Here is an 11939-nt window from a genome sequence, read left to right on the forward strand (position 1 = left end):
CTTGCTTACAGTTCCCCACAACAGGGAACTAAGTGTCAAATATACCTTCCAGTGAAGTCTCTCAGTCAGATGGATGGGAGTACACTGTCCCCCTTCCTTACAGTAACTGGCAGCTGATAATGAAAGAAGAACCCATAGCTGTGCGGTCACCCCTGCCCTCCTCCCCACCCTCCCACCCCCCGAACCAATGAGAAGCATCTCCGACCCCAATACCACCTACCCAGCCGGCAGCTCAAAGTTCAGCCCCAGGCTACCTCCCTTTCCGGAAGCCAAAGGGTGAAGGTGTTGCTACTGGTGAACCCTGTGAGCCGAGGCTGGGGGCCCCATCCACATACTCTTGATCCCAGGCCCTGTTTCCCCATAAGCACAAACAGAAAGCCAGCCACTCTGCCTTTATTTCCCCTTGCTGTAGAGATCACAGTAAAAGGGTCCTAGGGCCAGGGGGTGGCCACAGGGCTCAGGTGAAGCGTCCTCCACCTTAGCACTCACTTGCACTATTCTCTGCCCTTGCTTCCCCTCTGGGACTCGGCAGCACCAGTCCCTCCTGCCCCAAGTACTGTGGCTTTTTTACTTTTCAAACTAAGAAGCAAATGGATGAATCCTGTACAGAGGGCCAGGCCCATCTGCCACATGATTAGGGTGTTCCAGCTAGGTGCAGGCCACCTCAACACTCTTCTGCAAAAAGGGAACAGTTGTCGAAGGCTTCCTCCTGGGGGTGGGGAGAGCTTGGCCAGTAGCACAGTTGTCCTTGTCTGGAGGTTCATTTTTGCCTCAGCTTTTTGATGAAGGACACCTCATCCCGATTCCGGATACCGTAACTGAAAGAGGAGGGCTGTAGTGTGAGGTCTGTTTGTGACTCCTCACCAGAGACTCATGTCAGGGACCAAGAAAGGACAAATAGGAAGAGCACCGTGTCCAGGAAGGTGAGGAAGTGGCAGTGGCCATCGCCCCATAGCCCACACTGTGCCAGCGGGCAGCCTTTCTCCTGCACACATGCTCTCACTGCCCTCCTCTGGCTGTGGGAAGCCCCACCCTGCCACTAGTGAGCAGTGCTCACACCGTGCTTATGCCTCCCGTTCCGGTAGGAAGGGCCCCCAGGAAGCTCCTTGCAGGAAGGAGTCAGTCCATCCAGGGACTGTGCTGGTCTTGGTTATTCCCCGGTAAGTGATTTAAGACTCCTCCTTCCGGGGAAGAGGCCCCGGCCCTCTGGCAGGGCTTGGGGAACAAGAGGGCAACACACTAGATGCAGCTCAAAATGTGGCCCCAACTTACTCTCGAAGCTTCTTCCTGTCCTCAGTGAGCTTCTCTCCTGCAGAGGTCAGGTAGTATGTCCTCCACACATAGGACCTGCAAGATTCAGATGGGGATTCAGGTAGACCACAAGCACGGTGACTGGCCAGCTGGGATGCAGGGGCTGTGTGTGAGATGAGCTCAAGGTGCTCAGTCATGGGGGCCCAGGGCAGGTGGCCTCTTCTTGGCCTTTCCTGCACCACGTATGCACCGCGCATGAGGTAGCTCTAAGGAAGCACTGCTCTCAACGGGCTGTGTGGGGTGGCTGGGAGCCAAACACACCTTATTAACAAAACAGGCGGCAATACCAACACACAGGCAACAAGACATCTGACCTAGTGGGAGTGAGGAGAGCACCCACGTAAAGATGGGGTGGGGCTGCTGAAAGCTGCCCCATCCGTAACCAGAGAGACCACTTCCGGCCACTGGAAATGCTATCTAGGTGAGGTGAAAGAGCGTGAAAGAGCAGCTGAGGCAGGACTCCCAGGCATGGAGGCAGCCACCACATCTCCATGCTTGGGACAGGGAGCTCAGACCCCGTTGGCACTTTGCAGCATACAGGCAGCAGGTGCTCGTGCGGCACCAGCCCTTCCTGTGGCTCCACTTACCAGCTGATGTGCTGAATGCCTCCTTCCCGCTCCTGCCTGAGCTGCACGTATCTCTGAATGGCCTTCTTCAGGTCCAGGACCGTAGCATTCTGTACCACAACCACAGCTGCAACACAAAAGGAGAACAGCCATGGCGGGGAGCCACGGCCTCGGATGGCAGGAAAGGAACCCAGAAGCTCTGTCCAGATGGTTTTGGATGGAGATTCAGATCTGGGTAGGGTAGGCTTGTGCTTGCCCCAGTATCCTTGGACGTGGCCCTTGAGTCTCCCACTGAGCAGCCATGTTAGCATCTTACCTGTGTGAAAACTCAGACTGCATGGTCCAAAAGGAGAAGGGAGCACTTACGCATTATTTCTCCATCCATCTTGCACACTCGGACTGTCATTGCTTGGCCATATTCTAGTGCTATTTGTGAATTGACCTCTTCTAAAGTAACCTACAAAAAGACCAAGGGTGGAAGTGGGATCCCTGCCTCTCTTTACCATCCCAAACAACAACAAAAGAAAGCAAGCTGATAGTGTCCAAAAAGCAGTACCATATATTTTTTTCAACGTTTATTTATTTTTGGGACAGAGAGAGACAGAGCATGAACGGGGGAGGGTCAGAGAGAGAGGGAGACACAGAATCGGAAGCAGGCTCCAGGCTCTGAGCCATCAGCCCAGAGCCCGACGCGGGGCTCGAACTCACGGACCGCGAGATTGTGACCTGAGCTGAAATCGGACGCTCAACCGACTGAGCCACCCAGGCGCCCCAGCAGTACCATATTTTATGAAGAACAAGAAACAAAATTTCCTGCTTGTATGGTAGGGTTTTCCCCAGTTCCACCCACGTGTTTGTATTTGATGTGCAAAGTGGGTAGGATCTCGGGAGAAAGAGGAGTGCAGAAACAGGAGGATGAGGATCAGATCCGGGTTCTGGGGCTGGGTAGCAGGAAGAACAATGTCAGCTGAGTCTGAGAGCCCCTAATTACCAGGATTCAGGCCAGGGCCCAGGACAGCGTAGATGTGAGTCTACCTTTACCTTTAGCATCCTTGTTATTTTGCTCATATTGGAGTTTTATTTTTTAATTGTATTATTCTTTAGTTGTATTACAATGTTTTATCATTACCGTGTTGTGGTGTCCTGGTAAATCCTGCACACTTGACTCATGTCTACATTGTCCTGGGCCCTGGCCTGAATCCTGGTAATTAGGGGCTCTCAGACTCAACTGACATTGTTCTTCCTGCTACAAGGATTTAAAGACAGGACCGTCCTGAGGCACACTGAAGGCTGATAAGTGAAAACCCATCAATGCTGATCTGGTCTTTGCATAAAATTTCACTGTTTTGTTTATCACAGACTTATTCACATGACCTTCGAGTTTTTGAAACAGTGTATTAAAAGGTCATATAGCCTGACTTTTTTTTTTTTTTTTTTTTTTTTTTTTTTTGTGGTTTGTTTGACCCCTTTAAATTCTGCTCGCCAGGTGAGAGCCTCGTTCGCCCACCCAACCCCCACCTCCATCCCCGCCCCGGTTAAGACCTTCGTTTGAGCCCAGAGGCGCCTTCCCCTAGCTCCCCATCAGGGCCTCCAGAGGTCCGTCAGCGGGAGCACCGCGCGGCGGGGAACGACCCCCGGCGGCTCCCCGCCCGCGCACACCTGGATCGGTAGATCGCATAGCAGCGGGTCCTGCACGACCATGGCGAGACCCTCCTGGAACACGTCTACCGCCTCGGAGTGTGGCAGCGCCTCCTCTTCGTCCTCATCGTCCTCGGGCGTCTCGGGCCGCACAGCCACCTCCTCCCCCGCCTGCTCCAGGGCGCCTCTTAGTCCCCAGGCACGGCCCGCACTACCTGTTGGGGTACGCGACGGAGGCGGGGCGCGCACCCGCGGGGACAGCAGCCCAGTCACGGGGTTTGCGAGGGGCGGGGCCGCCACGAGGACCAATGAGAAGCGCGAGGCGGCCTGCCGCAGTGCTCCCTGGGAACGCGAAATCGGCGTTTCCTTTGGTAGGCCGGGGGGTGGGGCGGATTCCCGAACCAATGTGAGCTGGAGGCGGGCCTGGTGTCTGTGCCCCGCGGCCGGCCGCGGGGGTTGCCGGTAGCTTGCGGGACCCAGGTGGCCGCCATGCTGCTCTTCTGCCCTGGTTGCGGGAATGGGCTAATCGTGGAAGAGGGACAGCGCTGCCACCGCTTCGCCTGCAACACCTGCCCCTACGTGCACAACATCACCCGCAAGGTGGGGCCCAGAGGCCGGCGCCGAGCCGGGAGCCTCCCGCTTCCCCTCCCACCAGCCCCGAGTCCGCCTTCATGCGCCCTTGCTCTCGCAGCCACTTCCCGTCGGAGGCAGATCCTGTGGTCCCTACCTTGATCCGGCTGTTTGTCCCGCCCCACTGCCGTCACCTTGGGCTCCGTCCAGTCATCTCCTGGCGTTGCAGTCCTAACCTCGCCCTCGGGCTTGAGGCCCGCGCGCGTTCCCGTCACTGTATTCACGGCAGCTGCCCGAGTGATCCTGTCAACGTTTAAGTCAGATCAAGTCCGTCCTGGGCTCGAAAAGTCTCAGTATCTCCCCCGCACATTCCCAGGGCCGGGTAGGCTCTGACGCCAGCACCTCCCCGCGACCTTGCAAGTCTGATGGCACGTCCTAATGTACTCTTCGTCCCCAGCAACAGCAGCCTCTTGGAGGAGCCCCCATTGCGCACGTGCTACCCGGCTTTTGCACATGCCTTCTGCTCGGCTTACTTTTCCCCTAGATAACCATGCCACTCGTTGGTCGTGTCTTAAGTGACTGCTGCGTTTAAAACTTCAGCTCCTCCCCCCATTTTGTCCGCCTTCCCTTTTTTATTTTAATCCATCGGACGCCTTGCCTTCTAATATACTTTGTAACTTAGGTGCTTTATCACTACTAGGACATAAGGTGTAAGGAAAGCAGTGATGTTTGTTTTGTACCCTGTTATGCTCTGGTGTGAACCTGGAATGTAGTGAAATAATGCACTCTCTATTATAAGTTGTTATTTTGCCTTGATGATAACATCCTTATTTATTAGCACGCTTTTACTTTTTAGAAGCAGAGCCCTCCCTCCTAATGTTTGTGTATTACTCTATCGCAGGGCTGTGTTGTGGGAGTTTAGGATCTGAAACTGGGAAGAGTGAACTCTTAGGTAACCCTGAAATTTCAAGGATGCGTGGTAAAACTTGGGAAGGAAGCCCAATGTGACCTGCTTTGAAAGCTCTCTGGCTGGGCCCCCCAGCCAAGTGGTATGCTTTGGCTTTAGTTGTGTTTCTCTCATTTTGGGTTATGTAGTACCGTAGAAGTGTGAGATCCCACCTGTGCTGTTTTCCTTCCTGCTCTGGCGTGTCATCCAGTCCTCGCAGAGATTTTTTTTTTTTCTCACCAGTGACTCCTTCTCTTCTTTTGGAGGGTATCCCAAGCCTGCATCCTCTAAATCCCAATGGCAAGTCCTACTCTGTGACAGTAGAAACTATTTTCTTTTAGTAGCCCTCTAGTCTGCCTTGAAGGAAGTCTGGCGAGACACTTGAGGACAGGTACGGTTTGGTGACCCAGGTTTGTAATGTTCCCTTACTTGGAGCCTGAAGACTTGCTGTTGTTTGTTAGGTAACAAATCGGAAATACCCAAAGCTGAAAGAAGTGGATGATGTGCTTGGTGGAGCAGCGGCCTGGGAGAATGTTGACTCTACTGCAGGTGAGAAGGAACCTTTTCTGGTACTGAGCTGTGGAGAGAGATGAGGCTGCTGAGGCTGCTTACGGTGACACTTCCACATGTCCGAGTCAGTGATGTACTTGGAGGAAGTGAGCTTCTAAAAACAGAAAGTGTGTTAATGTTTTCCTTTAATAATTCGTTACTAAGACAGACAGTATAGGCACAGACCTAGACTAGAGTCTCAGAGTGACCTCTTCATGTTTTATGAACTTGCTGGGCTCTCTTGACCTTTCTGGGGCTATTCCATATTCCCTGATTATGAGAGCGTGAAGTGAGTCAATCCAACACACTCCATAGCTGTGATGATAGGCACAAAGACAGGACTGAAAGAAGTCAGAGCCTAAGGGAAAAAATTCTGGTGTCGATTTTTAAAAGTTAGTGCCCGAGAGCTTTAAAGTGCTTTTTTTTTTTTTTCGATATATGAAATTTATTGTCAAATTGGTTTCCATATGACACCCAGTGCTCATCCCAAAAGGTGCCCTCCTCAATACCCATCACCCACCCTCCCCTCCCTCCCACCCCCCATCAACCCTCAGTTTGTTCTCAGTTTTTAAGAGTCTCTCATGCTTTGGCTCTCTCCCACTCTAACCTCTTTTTTTTTTTTTTCCTTCCCCTCCCCCATGGGTTTCTGTTAAGTTTCTCAGGATCCACATAAGAGTGAAAACATATGGTATCTGTCTTTCTCTGTATGGCTGATTTCACTTAGCATCACACCCTCCAGTTCCATCCATGTTGCTACAAAGGGCCATATTTTGTTCTTTCTCATTGCCCTGTAGTACTCCATTGTGTATATAAACCACAATTTCTTTATCCATTCATCAGTTGATGGACATTTAGGCTCTTTCCATAATTTGGCTATTGTTGAGAGTGCTGCTATAAACATTGGGGTACAAGTGCCCCTATGCATCAGTACTCCTGTATCCCTTGGGTCAATTCCTAGCAGTGCTATTGCTGGGTCATAGGGTAGGTCTATTTTTAATTTTCTGAGGAACCTCCACACTGCTTTCCAGAGCGGCTGCACCAATTTGCATTCCCACCAACAGTGCAAGAGGGTTCCCGTAAAGTGCTTTTTTTAAGTCTTGTTTCATATCTGATAGAGGTAAACATGAGCAAGGAAGGAAAGAGGAGAGCCCTAGACACGCCTGTACTTAGTGGAGGAAGAGCCAACTCCTGCTTAGTACCGTCTTTTTTTCCCCTCTGGAAGAACATCCAAATTTGATAGGGTAACATTAGCATTGGCAGAATTTGTCAAAAGGAGATGAATTGTGCACCTAGTGTTCAAAATGGTGTTTGAGAGTGTTTGAAGGTGTTATGAAGGAGTAGGGTCAGTTTCTCAAAGTGAAATAGCTTTGCCTTGAGGCACTTTGCAAAGGTGTGGGGTGTGTGGTGAGATCTTCATAAGAATAGCCTGAGGAACTGTTGCCAAAAGGGATCCCTAAATTGTCTTTTTTTTTTTTTTTAAGTTTATTTATTTGTTTTGAGAGAGAGAGAGAGAAAGAAAGAGAATAGGGGAGGGACAGACAGAGAAGGAGAGAGAGAATCCCAAGCAGGCTCTGTGTTGTCAGCACAGAGCCCCACACAGGGCTCAAACTCACGAACCGTGAGATCAGGACCTGAGGCTCCCCTGGATCCCTAAATGTAAGGGGAAGTGGACTCATCATACACTGGGGGCTCCTCTGGGAAGATGAGAAGGCGCTGGTGATGGAAACGCACTCAGAAGATTCTTCAGGGAGTGGACCTCATAATGCACATGGTAGCCATGAGTCAGTTTTCATGTTACATTTCCAACCAGTCTTCAGCCAGATTAGAAAAGAAAAATGGGACCCCCGGAAGGATGCAGGAGTGTTTTCCGAGTCGTAGGTATCCTCAGTTCCCTCAGTGTGAGAGCATAGGGGGAATGTTGCCACTAACTGTAGCCTTAAGTCATGGTACAAGGTAGCCTAGGCAAAGGGTCCCAGATGAATGCAGTGGGAGGAGGGTCTTTGCTGCCTTTCCACAACACCTCCTCTTAAGCGGTGTGTTTTGGTCATTAACATCATTTTTTTTAATAATGTGAGTCACTTGTTTTTTCTTGTTGCCAGAGTCCTGCCCGAAATGCGAGCATCCTCGTGCCTATTTCATGCAGCTTCAGACCCGCTCTGCAGATGAGCCAATGACCACTTTCTACAAATGCTGCAATGCTCAGTGTGGACACCGCTGGAGGGACTAGGGCCAGGCTGGCCCAGCTGTGTCAGTGTCTGCTCACCTTGTTCTCCAGGGTAAATTCCCAGTCGGGAGTGTGAACTGGGTCCTGAGTTTTTGCTGGTGTGGCAGAAAGCTAACCCTTTTAGGGTAGCTGCCCAGGATGTCAGCAAATTAGCCTATCTGCCAATGAGCAGGTGAGCTCATTTATGTCCAGGGAGATTTTGTTTGTGGGGGGAAGCGTACCCATAACGTAGTGTACTCTATCTGTGGTCCTGTTGGTTTATCTCTTACGTGAATTGGGTAATTGGTATTCTCTCACCACCAGCTCTCTGAGATATGTACCCTGTTTGCACAACTGATAAAGTTTTACAATTTAGTCCATGAGATGTCCCTAAGTACCTAACTGTTCATTGCAAACTTAATCACAATCTGTTGTGAATATTTAATTAAAACGGAAAACCCAATACTGCTTTTTCAGTGTTTTAAATGCCTTGAGAAGTAGACATCAAACAACTGCCATACTTAGGGCTTTCCTGGTCACAAGATTGCTCATAACGTGGATTTCAATGTATCATTTCTGTTCTTGTTTCCCAGGATTGCAGTAAATGTATTAGATAGAATGTCTTTATATTTTCTTTCATCTTTCCAGTTGCAAAAGAAAAAGGACACCTCAGACTAGATGGAGACAGGATGGCAGTTTGTGGATGGATAAGTTTCTTTCTCAGGACCTCAGACTTAATTATTTTTCCAAATCTCTCTCTTTTTTTTTCTTTTGTTAAAGTTTATTCATTTATTTAGAGAGAGAGAGAGAGAGAGCGAGCGAGCACACGCGCCATGAACTGGGGAGGGGCAGAGAGAGGATCCCCAGCAGGGAACCTGACGTGGGGCTCAATCTCACAAACCATGATCATGACCTTGAGCCAAAATTAAGAGTTGGATGTTCAACTGAGTCACCCAGGCACCCCTTCCAAATCTGTTAATAATAAGGTCTCACTTGTGAAATCATGAGCTATAAATTTATGCCTCTAAGACAGATTTGTACTTTTTTTGAGACTTGGTATCTTTCCCAGAAGTGATTAATCTTTAAGTTTGACATGATGGTTTTCTCTTTGCCGTGACACATAGGCCAGGTCCTGAGCCCATCGTCTCTGATTGGTTAGATTCTAAAACAGCTTGTTCTGGTTGTACCAATGTGATTTTATAACGTGGGTGGTACCTTTAGTATCTCCTACGTATGCCATCAGTTTTATTTCCTCAGATCTTCTCTGTGTGTTTGCTTTTGGGTCAGTGGTGAATATCGTGTGCGCTGATGTTAGCCTGCATGTCCGCTGAGCTGGGGGAGACCTCAGTCAAATCGCTGAACCTCTGCCTTTATTTTGTCATGTGCAAAATGGTGGTAATGATTGTCAATTTCAGGGGTTTACAGACTCTTTCTGTAGAGGGCCAGATAGTAAATACACTTTATGGGGCAAGAATCAAAATCTAAGAAAAGAAACTTTCGTAATTTTTTTATAGACTAAATTCAAAATGTAACTGTGGTAATTGAGTACAGCATTTTATAATGGTGGTCTACTGATGAAAAGAATGGATATCGTTTTGCTTGACTGGGGTTCAAAGGTAGCATTTCTTGTCATCAAAGCAGATTACAAATATGCATCTGGTAAAGCTGGTTAAGTGCCTGAGAGCAAATGAAGTTAACTGTTGATGTTACCAGTAGATTGAATAGAGTCAATACTGATGAGAGACACAATTTCCACAAAGGATTTGCCGTATTACGCTTTAGCAGGTTCTAATCCGTGTTCTACTGAATTAGTGTTTTCTCAACTTTGAAAATATTCGTGTTTGCAGTTGTTGGGCTGTTCCACAGACCATGCATACAGGCTAATTCTTCAGTTGCTTCTCAGCTCAGTGCTGAGGCATTGACTCGTGGAAGAAACAGTTGAGCAGAATCAGTAACATCTGTGGATTCATCATGATTCAAGGAAAATTACTTCAAATCATTTTCCTCATTAAAAAAATTTTTTTTTAAGTTTATTGATTTTGAGAGAGAGTGTGCGAGCGGGAGAGGGGCAGAGAGGGAGGGAGGGAGAGAATCCCAAGCAGGCCCCGCGCTGTCCGTGTCAGGCCCGACGTGGGGCTTGATCTCATGATGGCGAGATCCTGACCCAAGCCGAGATCAAAAGTCCGATGTTTAACTGACTGAGCTACCTTGGTGCCCCTCATTTGCCTCATTTTTGTTTGACTATTGCTGTTGCTTTCAGTGTCTTTAGGTTTTAGAACAACTGTTTTCCAAAACGCCTATAGTCTTACATTCATTTTCTCTGGACCTGACTTCTTCAGCTGCTGCAATTAAATGCAAGTCATTGTCAGAAAGTGGTTTTCCTGGCTTGGTTAACAAATGAGGCATTAAGTAATTTAATATGGTTGCTTCATTTTTTTTTTTTTTTTTAATTTTTTTTTTTTCAACTTTTTTTTTTTATTTATTTTTGGGACAGAGAGAGACAGAGCATGAACGGGGGAGGGTCAGAGAGAGAGGGAGACACAGAATCGGAAACAGGCTCCAGGCTCCGAGCCATCAGCCCAGAGCCCGACGCGGGGCTCGAACCCACGGACTGCGAGATCGTGACCTGGCTGAAGTCGGACGCTTAACCGACTGCGCCACCCAGGCGCCCCGCTTCATTTTTGTATTTAGTTTTTTTGAAGAAATTCTGTGGTGTATGGAGAATAGTGCCAGTGACTTAGTGCTTAGGCTGATAATGTTGACCAGCTGAGGTGTCATTGCATCGTAAACAGCCCTTTGCCATCCAATTGATGATGAAATAATCTACACTGTGCCTTGAAAATGTGACATTCAGCGTCCACTTTTCTTGTTTTGTAATGATGGAGATGCACTGCTACTAGGTTAAGGAAAGAAAAGAATATATAGGGCTGCTTCATATTTAGGACTCTGACTAATCCTAGTGATTTTCCAGAACTCTCCTTGGCTTCCTCCTATCATCCAGGAAGGGCACTGTGTTGACTTTCACTGATGTCCTCTCTTACCTGTTTTCCTAGTACTTTGTACTGTTACGATGCATTCTTTTTATTTAAATTACTGTGTTTGGGGCACCTGGATGACTCAGTTGGCTGAGTGTCTGATTCTTGATTTCAGCTGAGGTCATGATCCCAGGGTTATGGGATTGAGCCCCAAGTCAGGCTCCATGCCAGCGTGGAGCCTGCTTAAGATTCTCTCTCTCCCTCTGCCCCTCTCCCCTGCTCATGAACTTGCATTCTCTCTTGAAAATAAAATAAGTAAATAATAGATAGATAGATAGATAGATAGATAAGAATAATAATACAAAATGAGAGGGGCGTTTGGGTGACTCAGTCGGTTAAGCGTCTGACTTCTGCTCAGGTCATGATCTCACGGTTTGTGAGTTTGAGCCCCACGTCGGACTCTGTGCTGACAGCTCAGAGCCTGGAGCTTGCTCCGAATTCTGTGTCTCCCTCTCTCTCTGCCCCTCTCCTGCTCGTGCTGTGTCTCTCTCTCAAAAACAAATAAATGTCATAAAAAAAATGAGATACTGTATTTTTCTCATATACTTTCCTCGTGGTTCTTTTTTATAGTGTGTGTCTCTCCTCCCATATTTCCTGTTTATCTGTTGGAACCATATTTTCCTTTACATCTTCGAGCATAGTTAGAGTAGCTGCTTTAAAACCTGTGCTGTTTCCAACAACTTAGTCCTGGGAGTCTGTGTGCATTGATTACCTTTCTTCTTAAGTGTGGATCATGTAATTCTGTTCTTATGTCTAATGCTCTTGGATTCATCTTGGAAATTATGAATGATATAGACCATAGATACTAGATTCTGTTATGTTTCTCTGGAGAGTGTTGATTTTTTAATTTATATATAAAGCAGAGCGTAAACTTTTGTGTCTCTGAGGTAGGCAGCTGCTGAAACTTCTGTTCAGGCTGTTTAACCTTAGCTGGGCTGTTTAGAGTTGGCCTGTATACATACAGTTCAGAGGGTCATCCAGAGATTTTGGTATAGTGTATATATGTCTGTCTGTCTGTCTGTCTGTACATATGTAGAGTTTAGATGTAGAATTTGGTGCTCTCCTCTCTAGGTTTTTTTCCTTCCAGGATTTCCTCCCTTTCCAGCTTTTGTGGTCTCTAC

The 11939-nt window shown here is 48.1% G+C and overlaps 2 protein-coding genes across 2 annotated transcripts; one reads left to right on the forward strand and one right to left on the reverse strand.

Annotated features, from left to right (window-relative positions):
- Positions 1-377: 377 nt before the first annotated feature.
- Positions 378-3930, reverse strand: SNRNP25 (small nuclear ribonucleoprotein U11/U12 subunit 25). The gene is made up of 5 exons (XM_047837477.1): positions 3537-3930; positions 2244-2334; positions 1899-2004; positions 1273-1347; positions 378-818 (listed from the first exon to the last, which is right to left on the reverse strand). The coding sequence occupies exons 1-5, from the start codon at positions 3576-3578 to the stop codon at positions 761-763; spliced, it is 372 nt and encodes a 123-aa protein (XP_047693433.1). The 5' UTR covers positions 3579-3930; the 3' UTR covers positions 378-760.
- Positions 3926-8246, forward strand: POLR3K (RNA polymerase III subunit K). Its single transcript, XM_047837476.1, has 3 exons — positions 3926-4115; positions 5493-5580; positions 7680-8246. The coding sequence occupies exons 1-3, from the start codon at positions 4005-4007 to the stop codon at positions 7805-7807; spliced, it is 327 nt and encodes a 108-aa protein (XP_047693432.1). The 5' UTR covers positions 3926-4004; the 3' UTR covers positions 7808-8246.
- The last annotated feature ends 3693 nt before the right edge of the window (positions 8247-11939 follow it).

The sequence above is a fragment of the Prionailurus viverrinus genome, chromosome E3 (genome assembly GCF_022837055.1).
Source record: "Prionailurus viverrinus isolate Anna chromosome E3, UM_Priviv_1.0, whole genome shotgun sequence".
Lineage (NCBI taxonomy): Eukaryota > Metazoa > Chordata > Mammalia > Carnivora > Felidae > Prionailurus > Prionailurus viverrinus.

Coding starts and splice junctions, on each gene's coding strand:
- SNRNP25 (XM_047837477.1), bottom strand. CDS start 3,578: ATGGTCGTGCAGGACCCGCTGCTATGCGATCTACCGATCCAG. Junction 2,005..2,243: donor GATGGATGGAGAAATAATGC/GTAAGTGCTCCC, acceptor TTTGTGTTGCAG/CTGTGGTTGTGGTACAGAAT. Junction 1,348..1,898: donor GGCATTCAGCACATCAGCTG/GTAAGTGGAGCC, acceptor TGAATCTTGCAG/GTCCTATGTGTGGAGGACAT.
- POLR3K (XM_047837476.1), top strand. CDS start 4,005: ATGCTGCTCTTCTGCCCTGGTTGCGGGAATGGGCTAATCGTGGAAGAG. Junction 4,116..5,492: donor TGCACAACATCACCCGCAAG/GTGGGGCCCAGA, acceptor GTTGTTTGTTAG/GTAACAAATCGGAAATACCC. Junction 5,581..7,679: donor GAATGTTGACTCTACTGCAG/GTGAGAAGGAAC, acceptor TCTTGTTGCCAG/AGTCCTGCCCGAAATGCGAG.